The sequence below is a fragment of the Cheilinus undulatus genome, linkage group 7, assembly GCF_018320785.1.
Source record: "Cheilinus undulatus linkage group 7, ASM1832078v1, whole genome shotgun sequence".
NCBI classification, from domain to species: domain Eukaryota; kingdom Metazoa; phylum Chordata; class Actinopteri; order Labriformes; family Labridae; genus Cheilinus; species Cheilinus undulatus.
Genome location: NC_054871.1, coordinates 1,090,228 through 1,102,256, shown reverse-complemented (window position 1 = coordinate 1,102,256; position 12,029 = coordinate 1,090,228). Strand labels below are relative to the sequence as shown.

Genomic DNA, 12,029 nt, shown 5'->3' with positions numbered 1-12,029 from the left:
AAAGTTACTAAAATGGTCAAAAAGCAGTAAAAACATAGCAAAAAATGAGTGAAAAGTTACTAAAATGGTCAAAAAGCAGTAAAAACATAGCAAAAAATGAGTGAAAAGTGACTAGAATGGTCAAAAAGCAGTAAAAACATAGCAAAAAATGAGTGAAAAGTTACTAAAATGGTCAAAAAGCAGTAAAAACATAGCAAAAAATGAGTGAAAAGTGACTAAATTGGTCAAAAAGCAGTAAAAACATAGCAAAAAATGAGTGAAAAGTTACTAAAATGGTCAAAAAGCAGTAAAAACATAGCAAAAAATGATTAATAAGTGACTAAAATGGTCAAAAAGCAGCGAGAGCAGCAAAAATGTTGAAAAGAAGTGGCATTTATTATCAGAAGACAGCTTAAATGTGCAAGAAGTGGCAAAAAATGGCAAAAAAATGTGAAAATATTGCAAATAGCAAAAAGCAGGAAAAAAAGAGGCAAAAAGGGACAAAAATAGGACAATAGTGGCGAAAAGAAATGGCAAAATGGGCTTAAAATGCAGAAACATTGATTTTAAAGTGGCCAGAAAAGGAAAAAAATGGGGGTGATTACAAATAAGGTCAATAAAAATATACAGACAATAAAATAAAGGTTGGCAATTAAAGCTATAGCTGCATAAGACTGTAGCTTCCAATGAATACTTTCTGAGGTCAAAGTTGACTGTTTTTAAGGTTTTCTGGGTAAAAAATATTTCAAATGAAGACAAAGAAGAGCCACACATCATCACTAAAGAGCCGTGTGTTGAGTATCACTGCTTTAGTCTACTCAGCCCTGAAATGAGTTTAAATGTTTTCATGAATTTTAATGAACAATTTGGTTAATTTCAGTTTATATATCAATGATAACTGATCTTGTATTTTCATATGTTTAGATTTCAGTGTATTGTTTTTGCTCCATGTCATGTTTTTTGGTATTCTTGTTGTTTAAATGTCTTTTTTGGCTCTGTAGAGCACTGTGAGACTTGTCTGTGTGGTTGATGATCTATTAAAACAGTCGCATTGTCCTCAAATCTTTAAAAGAAAGCTTGTATGTGGAAGACTGTATTTCCAGCGTGGTTTGGGTAAATAATTCCATTCCTATGAAGCTGAAAAAACTTCATCAGTGACTTTGTGAAGAGTACACAGAAAGGCAGAATTTCCCTTGGCCTGCATGGAGAGAGTAAAGGGAAACCACCCAGTTGTCATCACAGAGAAGACTGAGCAGCAGTCCTCGGGTGGTTTTTGGCTCCAGATGTGGCGTGCGTCCCTCCCCGTCTCCGTTTCTCATGCATTAATTCCCCCGGTGCCGTTAGCTGCTGATGCTAATGTGTCTGCATGGTCTGCTGGGTTCCGTACACTAGCCAGTCTTACCTGCGGTATGCAGTCTGTGTCGGCAAACATGGACTTGAATCTGTCGTCCATGCTGATGTGGTACAGAATGCACATGCTGAGCTGTCTCTGGGCCTCGTCAGCTGCAACATAAACACAGGAGGAGCAGAGTCAATGCATGAATGAACGGTTGTGTCGTAACGCTCCGCGGGATGCCAATGACCACATCTAGGAGAGCTGAGTGTTTTCTGAAAATATTAATGGGCTGAATGGCCTTTTTAACAGCGGTTCCTGTCGGAGGTCAGGAGGCGTTTAGTCCTAAATGAGGAGGAGAGGACTGCAGTGTCTCAGTCTGTCAGCTAACCTAAGGAAAACAAGATTTAAAGGGAAGAAGCTGGAGAAGAAGCAGGCTGCTGAGCAGGACCCTGGGAGTTGGTTTTTGTTGGGAGCGCTGACAGAAATCTCGCTGTACCGTGAGGTCACACTTTCTGCTGCACAAATTCATCTTTAATTGATTTACCTCGGTATTATTGATAACGGAGCGGGCCTTCTGAATCCTTTCAAGGCCTGTAGTGAAGTACAGTCGTGCTCATCGCTTACACCGGCCTAACAGCACGCCAGCAGCAGATAACACGTCGCATTGTGCAGCATTGCATGCCTTCTAGAGCTGCACAATTTACTGAATCACACTCACAACAGGCTGTGCAATTATTTCAGTATTTGGTAGTGCTTGAAAGGTTAAAAAGTTCCTGCAGAAAGGCCTTTAAGTTTTCAATAGTGCCATTATATACTTTATAGAAGTACCTTTTTTTCAAATAAGGAAAAACTTTATTGTTTGGAAAACATGAAGTTATGTTGAACACAATAGCCTACTGTAAAAACGTCAGGTTTTGTATTTTCATGCTATGAATATTTGTATGTTCTTGAGTTGAGAAATAACCACTCTAAACTTTCATTATTCTCTGCATTTTCAGTGATAGCCAAACAAGCAGACTCATGATACCATTTATGGATTATATTGTAATTGCAATATTGTCCAGGATAATCCCAATCACACATCATTACCACATTATTTGAACAGCACATATACTTGCTGTCTACACCGCCTCTATTAGTTCTTTGATTCTCTGTGAGTTTTAGTCCCTGCAAGTAAAAATTTAACATCTAGGATGTTCATTTTGAATGTAGAAAAACAGAATTGTGGTTATAAATAATATTCCTGCTGGACACTCCTGGTGCCTTGTCATTTTCCTTTTTCCTCATAAAAATAGAAAATGTCAGTGCATGGTGCTGGAATCACTCGCAGGCCTTCAGGAATAGACATCACTGTAATCAAGCTGGTGTAGAAAACCAGAGTTAATAACTAATAACTGGTTGTTCCATCCTTGGCGGCAACAACTGAAGCAACAACTGAACTGGGTTCTTCTGGGACCTCCTGGATGAGTCGCCCATGTTCTCTTGGAATCATGTTGGTAGGCTGGCCACTCCTGGGAGAGTTCACCACTGTTCACAGTTTTCTCCTGTTGTGGGTAATGGCTCTCAGCATGTCTGGCTGGAGTCCAAAAGCCTTAGAAATGTCTTGATGTGTTATTTTTCAACAAGTAACCCCCCTATAACTGGGATTAACCACATTTTTTGGTAATCTGAGTTCAGTTTGACAATCCACACCCAGACTTGATTACTGCCAGACCTGCTGGATCCAGAAACCCCTTAACTAGAACCTGTAGGCTAAAAGATCTCCAACACATCATGGAACCATCTAAAGAAATTCAAGAACAGATGAGAAACAAAGTCACTGACATCTATCAGTCTGAAAGGGTTACAGAGACATTTCTAAGGCTTTGGGACTCCAGAAAACCTCCCTGAGAGCCATTATCCACAACAGGTGAAAACTGTGAACAGCGATGAACTCTACCAGGAGTGTCTAGTCTACCAAAATGACTCAGAGGCACAAGGACGACTCATCCAGGAGGTCCCAGAAGAACCCAGAACGACATCTAAAGAGCTATGGATGGAATGCATTCAAGATCTAATGATACCATCTTTAAAGGCAAGGATGGAATGTTTTGAAAAGGCAGAAGACAGAATGTTGGCAAAGCTGGGGATGTAGGGGCTGTTTTTCCTCTATTATTTCCAAATAGTAGGGCATAGTCGCCAACTTTTGAAAAGTGGGTGGAGCTACCAATGAGAGGAACAGTCAACAAAGGCACTTCTGTATTTATTCAGGTTATCTTTGTATGATATTAAAATTAGTCTGATGATCTGAAACAGTTAAGGACGGCGAGTATGTAACAATTTAGAAATCCGTGAGGGAAGAATGCTTTTTCACAGAGCTGTATGAAAACCTGGACAGGTTAGACCAAAACCATCCCTAAAGTTAGAAACTACAGAACAAAGAAAGAAAGTAAGAGTCTATAAATGCTCAAATTTACTGTGACCCAGCACTGCGAGCTTATCGAGCCTCCTGAGCAGCAGAGATAAAGGCAGGATGAATTGAGTGTTAGACTGGCGGAGAGACCAGCACCTTTATGGGTTTGACCCCTGAACAGAGCCAAAGGGGGCTACAGGCTCGGAGGGGGTAGGCTACAGGCCCGGAGGCAGAGCCAACCTCTCAGGATTAATAGAGTTCAGCCCACAGTCTGACCTGGGAACTTTTCATTAAGAGAAGTGTTAAGAGAGAGGCTCTTCAGTGGACCAGAACCAGCACAGACCTCCAGTAACGCCCCCACCAGGTCCAGTTAAATCTGGTCACAGCCGTGTTCGGTCAGCGGCCGTACACGGAGCCTTATCGCTCCGAATTAGATCCAGATGTGCTCAGTGAAACTCTGGAATCACAGGAGGGAGAGAGCGCCGAAGAGAGACGGCTCAAAGCTCTAATTAGGAAAACAGGAGGAAGCATCAATTTTACTGCCTTTAATAAGTTAAAGCTCCAACGCTGCAGCCGCGACGGCTGACCACATCTGCTGCTCATTAGCCATCATTTAACACGAGTGATCGCCTCAGATATACAGGAAAACAACAGGCAGCACGCAGGAGGGCTGGTCTGATCACAAATCAATCAACCTGTAATGGTACCAATACAAAATTAATCAAACTATGTGAGGCCTGCTGGTACGGTGGCCCTGATGGTCAAATGCAAAAATTTTTAACTTCACACAGCGTGTTTATGAGACTACAAACTAAATATTTCTGCATTTTATTTTATAAATAAAAGCCTTTCACTAAAACTTTTCTGCTTGTGAAATGTTTTTAAACCAAATTTTAGATTAGATTTCTTTCATACAGAAGTAAAATAAGCTTTTACCATAGATATGTAAAAGGTTGTTTTAAAGTTTGTGTTTCACAATGTTTTTATTTAAGTTTCAAAAAATGATTGTTCTTCCTCTAAAATGATTTCACATTTTCTGAAATGTTTTAAATTTAATGAAATATGTAAATATTTTTTGTTTTTTTTAAATGTTTGCATTATATCAAATATTTTTAATTCATTATATGATTTTGCAATTCAAAGAAATTTTCACTAAATATTAAAACATTTCCACATTTTTAAATTATTTTGCACCCATAACTGTTCATGTAAAGCGTCCTTGGGTTTCTTGAAAGGCGCTATATAAATTCAAGATATTATTATTATTATTATTATTATTATTATTATGTTCTTTCACTAAATGTTGCATGTTCAGAACATTTGTTTTTTAAAGATTTATTTTGGGCATTTTTGTGCTTTTATTTTGATAGAGGAGGACAGTAGATAGAGTTAGAAACAGGGACCAGAGTGGGGGAGAGACATGTGTTAAAGGGCCCTAGGCTGGATTTGAACCCGGACATGGAGCACGCCTTAAACCACTGGGCCACCTGCGCCACTAAGGACAGTTTTAGTGTTTAACTAAAATGCTGTTTTGTTTTACAGATTCTTTGACCTTTTTAAAAAAAAATTAGTTTTTTTTTTTTTTTGCCACTTCTAACTCATTATTTGGTCACTTCCTACCCACTTTTGCTACTTTTCTCCCATGTTTGCTGCTTTTTAACCATTTTTCCCACCTTTAACTGACTTTAATTGCCTTTTTTCACCACTCAGATTGTGACTCTTGCAAATGTATTTTCAACAGTTTGGCTCTTTGGTTGAGCAGGGTTGAATAACACTGCTCTAGAGCGAACAAGGCCAGAGGTCCAGCTGACCTGGTGCAGGTGAGGATACCCAGCTTGTCGTGAAAACCAGTCCCTTCCTGACTGATGGTCACTTCATGTCTGGGCTGGTAGGCTTTGTCTTTATTTTCTATGACATCCAGCATACTTGCAATCACAGCTACGGGCAATTTAGAATCACCAGTGACCCTAACGAACATGTCTTTGGACTGTGGGCGGAAGCCCAGAGAGAACAAACACATGTACTCCACACAGAAAGACCCTGACTGGGATTTAAACCAGGAACCTTCTAGTAACCCCTGCACCCCCCTGCAGCCCTGTACTACCTCAGTTACTCTTATATTTTGGGATGAAGGAGGCCAATGCCCCTGCCTAAAGTGGGGCCCTGCTCCAAGCCAAGAGGAATATTTTTAAAGAGACTAAGACAATGTTGAGCCAGCAGAGGGCGATCCTCCATATTTGTTTTTCATATTTGTTTGATCGCAGGTTTCTGTGAGATCTTGTGGCTAAAAATGTTTGCTGTATGGAAGCCCAAAGAGGATACACAAAAGTTTATTTTTATCTAACTTCATTTCGCTGTGATAAACAGAAAACTTAGCTCTAGACTGAGTTTTCTTGTTTTCTCAGGATAACAAAGCTTGTTCCCCTTCATAAGGAGTTAATTTCTCAAGATTAACAAGTAAAGAGAGTAAAGCCAAATATGCCCGTGTCCTTTCACGGTGTCTGTCACTATGCACTTTTTAAACATGTTTGTTTTCTCTTTGCCCGCCATATTTTTAGAAAGAACATTTTTGTAAATCTGGGTTGTGTTTTCTCATGAAGGAGGGGTTGGTGGATCCTGAGGGCCGGCCTGGTGAGAAATGCTGCTCTAACATGTGAATCTGGAGGATTTTGATGTTAAAAATCATTGAAACTGTTCCTAAATCTCTATTCTCTGACATTTATAAATCAGTAAGTATTTAAAGATCGTCCAGTATGTAGCCAGCCTCAGAGTTATTGATCATTAATCAACTAGATCATCAGTTGAAGATAAAGATGAGCTGCTACAGAGGAACCCTCTGGTCCTTTAAGTCCAGCTGGTGTTGGGATGTTTCAGTGGGAGGTGATGATGACAAGAGGAGACTTTTCTCCACTTTCATCTTATCGCCAGAGGTCAGGAGCTCAGGGCGGCCTGGATGGAGAGAGAGGAGGCCGACAGACACTCCTCCTTGCTCTCTGCAGAGATAAGCCGGCGTCCTGAAGCAGCGGAGGACGGTCAGCAGTGAAAGCTTGTGATTAATGACACCATGGCAAACCTACGCACACATGCTCAGCAGTGTCAGAACTGTGAGCAGCCCTAATATTTCAGTGTTCACTTATATTATGTGAGTGCCACGCTTCCTGAATGAGAAACCCCCACCTCCACTTCCCAAAAAGCAGCCCCCTCCTCCTCAACTCTCTGCAGACCTCTCCGGCCCGCTCCTGCAAAAACAACATTTGTGCAGAGGCTCTGGCATGTTATTCTAACAAATATATTATATTAATTATGCGCTGTTACCCGAGCCTCCCCGAGAGAGGCTTCAAAAGGCCCGTCAGAGATGCTTCTGAGCATGTCACACGCCCCACGGATGAGACGATGCACCAATCGCACGCTCCGAGCTTCCAGGAGGTCACTGCTCTAATGGTCACCAGAGAGCCGTGCTAAAGCTGCACCTGCACATCCCTACGCCTCGGTACTGACAAATCAGACACTGAACAACCAGGACGGGACAGGGTTGAAATAAAGCAGGGGTTCTCATCTGGCCAAGCTGCAGGACACAAGGAATTCTGACTGGAATGTCTGAGATGAAAATGTTGGGACCTTAGATGTATCTGACGCTAGAAACAGATTCAAACAAACCTGTTAAAAAGGCCATCATTACAGAAACCTAGGAAGAGCTGCATGCATACATTTAACTTTACTCCATTTTCCAGTCATAATCCCAACAATCTTCAGAAATTACTCCACAATCATGAGAAAACCAGAGACACTATCCAGCTTTAGAGAAGACAAACAGGACCACGTTTACTTTCTGGTGCATTTTAGCTATCTGTTTACATGATTATGTTTTTGGCACCTGCACATGAAAATGTTTGACAATGGCAATATCCCCATCATGATGTAAACAGAGAATATAGAGCTCCATTTCAAAAAGAGCTTTAATGCGCTCATTCTAGTTCTAGTCAGCACCCATGCTGTACTAAAACAACAACGGTGACCTCCTGAGTTTTTTTGTTGACATTTTCTTAAATCTCATCCCCTTTAAGTTCAGTTTTTCATTTGCTCCTCCCAGTTCCAACCACTTTTCAAGAAGAAGCCACAATGGCCTACTGGCAAAATGGATAAAAAAAAAAGACTACAACATCTCAAGCTTCACAAGCATTCCATCCTTGCCTTTGAAGATGATGTCATCCTTTGGAGTAAAAAACATTTCATCCTTTCCTATAAAGAAAATGCCATCGCTCAAAGTAAAAAAAAAACAGACTTCCTTGCCGGTGAAGATGATGTCATCCTTTAAAGTGAATAAAACATTCCATCCTCTGCCTTTGAAGATGATGTCATCCTTTAAATATAATAAAACATTCCATCCTTGCCTTTGAAGATGATGTCATCCTTTAAAAGTAATAAAACATTCTTTCCTCTGCCTTCGAAGATGATGTCATCCTTTAAAGTTAATAAAACATTCTATCCTTGCCTTTGAAGATGATGTCATCCTTTAAACTGAATAAAACATTCTATCCTTGCCTTTGAAGATGATGTCATCCTTTAAAAGTAATAAAACATTCTTTCCTCTGCCTTCGAAGATGATGTCATCCTTTAAAGTTAATAAAACATTCTATCCTTGCCTTTGAAGATGATGTCATCATTTAAACTGAATAAAACATTCTATCCTTGCCTTTGAAAATGATGTCATCCTTTAGAATTAATAAAACATTCCATCCTTGCCTTTGAAAATGATGTCATCCTTTAAATATAATAAAACATTCCATCCTTGCCTTTGAAGATGATGTCATCCTTTTAATATGATAAAACATTCTTTCCTCTGCCTTTGAAGATGATGTCATCCTTTAAATATAATAAAACATTCCATCCTTTCCTTTGAAGATGATGTCATCCTTTAAAGTTAATAAAACATTCTATCCTTGCCTTTGAAGATGATGTCATCCTTTAACGTTAATAAAACATTTTATCCTCTGCCTTTGAAGATGATGTCATCCTTTAAAGTAAATAAAACATTCTATCCTTGCCTTTGAAGATGATGTCATCCTTTAAAAGTAATAAAACATTCTTTCCTCTGCCTTCGAAGATGATGTCATCCTTTAAAGTTAATAAAACATTCTATCCTTGCCTTTGAAGATGATGTCATCCTTTAAACTGAATAAAACATTCTATCCTTGCCTTTGAAGATGATGTCATCCTTTAAAAGTAATAAAACATTCTTTCCTCTGCCTTCGAAGATGATGTCATCCTTTAAAGTTAATAAAACATTCTATCCTTGCCTTTGAAGATGATGTCATCCTTTAAACTGAATAAAACATTCTATCCTTGCCTTTGAAGATGATGTCATCCTTTAAAAGTAATAAAACATTCTTTCCTCTGCCTTCGAAGATGATGTCATCCTTTAAAGTTAATAAAACATTCTATCCTTGCCTTTGAAGATGATGTCATCATTTAAACTGAATAAAACATTCTATCCTTGCCTTTGAAAATGATGTCATCCTTTAGAACTAATAAAACATTCCATCCTTGCCTTTGAAAATGATGTCATCCTTTAAATATAATAAAACATTCCATCCTTGCCTTTGAAGATGATGTCATCCTTTTAATATGATAAAACATTCTTTCCTCTGCCTTTGAAGATGATGTCATCCTTTAAATATAATAAAACATTCCATCCTTTCCTTTGAAGATGATGTCATCCTTTAAAGTTAATAAAACATTCTATCCTTGCCTTTGAAGATGATGTCATCCTTTAACGTTAATAAAACATTTTATCCTCTGCCTTTGAAGATGATGTCATCCTTTAAATATAATAAAACATTCCATCCTTGCCTTTGAAGATGATGTCATCCTTTAAAAGTAATAAAACATTCTTTCCTCTGCCTTCGAAGATGATGTCATCCTTTAAAGTTAATAAAACATTCCATCCTCTGCCTTTGAAGATGATGTCATCCTTTAAATATGATAAAACATTCTTTCCTCTGCCTTTGAAGATGATGTCATCCTTTTAATATAATAAAACATTCCATCCTTGCCTTTGAAGATGATGTCATCCTTTAAAGTTAATAAAACATTCTTTCCTTGCCTTTGAAGATGATGTCATCCTTTAACGTTAATAAAACATTCTATCCTCTTCCTTTGAAGATGATGTCATCCTTTAAATATGATAAAACATTCTTTCCTCTGCCTTTGAAGATGATGTCATCCTTTAAATATAATAAAACATTCCATCCTTGCCTCTGAAGATGATGTCATCCTTTAAAGTTAATAAAACATTCCATCCTTGCCTTTGAAGATGATGTCATCCTTTAACGTTTATAAAACATTCTATCCTCTGCCTTTGAAGATGATGCCATCCTCTAAAGTTATTTTAAACCATCAATCTTCCCCTCATGTTGCCTGTCCTTTGTTGGCAACTTTTGGGAATGTTGGTAGAACTGGTGAGGCCAAGTCCACCCACGTTTCCTAAAGCTGCTGTTTTCCATGTGTGCAAACCTGACATTAGAAGCTAAAACATTCAACACATATGCTAGAAAAGCACCACAATAGATCAGTCGAATTGAATAGATGGTAGAAGTAATAATTGGGCCTTATTACCGAGCAGTGAGGACAGTTTGGGGATGAGTCCCGCCTGCACCATCTGGCTGCGCAGCGTTGTGTCGAACGAGAGGTTGAGCAGGAGGCGTAAGGAGGTGCACAGGAACTCCTCATGTTCGGAGGGAATGAGGTGAGCCAGCTTCTCCACTGCTGATGTTTCAGCCTGCAGACCACAGATGTAGGAGTTCATTTAGACTTAAACAAATAACCTAAAAACAGAGCTAACACATAACTTTGTTTAAACTAAGTATACTATTCAGCAATGTGTAATCAAGGACAGTGTTTCTTTATTAATCTAAAGCTGTTGTGTTAATGCATTTTCTGTTGATGGTTGCATTTTAAGATCATCATCTCCTAAACTTGTAGTTAAACTCTTGTTGTGTTGTCTTTCTAGTGCTGTTAATGTTAATGCATTAATGATCAGATTAATCTGGAAACCTTAATGCATTAAAATAATAATAACACAGTTTAATCACATGACCACAGCTTCCTGCCGTAGTCCTCCAGAGCGGACGTTTACATGCCTGGGCATGAGGAGGTGAAAGTGGGGATTGAGGAGAGACCCAGGTCTGCTTAAGACAGTTTAGATAAAACCAAAGTTGTCTGTTAGTAAAGACGCTTCTATTTTCGTTGCTACATCGCCTAAAACAGTCTGAGAATGGTTCAAGTTTCTACTAATATCATATCAGAGTTTATAATCAAGAACCCTCGTGGAGGAAGCTTTTACTTTTTGCTGTTTTGACCTGATTTTTTACTGCTGAATTTTTGGGGTTTATAGTTTTCTCTTATTCTACTGTTTATGAATATGAACTATAAATACTGCAAACAGGTAAACCTCACATTTTTCCATGAATTCCTGCAGCTGACAGACAAGTATAATACCAGAGCTTCATCTTTTTCTCTTGTGAGCTTAACCCTTTCAGTCCTGCCTTCCTTGGCAGCATTTAAAACAGAGCGCTCTTCTGTTTACGGCCAGTAACAGTAAATAATCCTGATTTCCTCTGAGCTAAGATAAACCTGATCCTGTCCTGCTGAAGGTTCCTGTGAGCTACAGGCAGGTGGAGGTGTTGAGCTGAGGACACCGAGCACATCTCTGTCACTCTGAGGATCACTGCGGTGCAGAGCCACATTTAGACACCGTCAGAGCGACACATCACCGCTCGTGCTCAGTAACGTGTCTGCCCCCCTCTCCGGTGGTCTCCCCTCGCACTCAGATATGGCGGTGACACAACCTGCTCCCAGTTAAAGCACCCTCGCTGCTACTGAGTGTGAAACCAGCTCCAGCACCATCACAAACCAGACGGCGAGCTGCATAATCAACTGCAGCCTGCGTCAATTACCCCTGACCTCCGATAGTGACAGCAGCGGGAAAAATAACCAATCAAATCGTGTTTATCTGATTAACTGAAGTCACAACATGCTTCTATAAGAGCTAATGACACAGTACTGTAGTAGTATCAGAGTTTTTCAGCCAATTAAACTGCCCCGCCCTTATATGGTCATCGTTTTCCTCCCTTGTGTAAACGATATACTCAGAGTCAGAGTGTTGAAACTCTTATTTTCCTCCTGCAGAGGGTCGGATCGCCCCGAAGGCTCCTTTAATCTGAATCAAAGATACACTGAAGGGGAAACACGGAGATAAAACCAGTTCCTAACACGGTCTGGCTTTGATAAAGACCCACAAACTGAGCCAGATTAGAACCAGGT

At 39.5% G+C, this 12,029-nt stretch overlaps 1 protein-coding gene across 1 annotated transcript in view; it reads right to left on the bottom strand.

Moving 5' to 3' along the window:
- kifap3a (kinesin-associated protein 3a) overlaps window positions 1-12,029 on the bottom strand; it is a 54,574-nt gene that overhangs the window by 26,045 nt on the left and 16,500 nt on the right. Inside the window, exons 10-11 of the mRNA XM_041790663.1 lie at window positions 10,323-10,485; window positions 1,382-1,482 (exon numbers count right to left, since the gene is read on the bottom strand). Of these exons, the coding sequence (XP_041646597.1) occupies window positions 1,382-1,482; window positions 10,323-10,485 (264 nt within the window). The remainder of the gene's footprint in view (window positions 1-1,381; window positions 1,483-10,322; window positions 10,486-12,029) is intronic.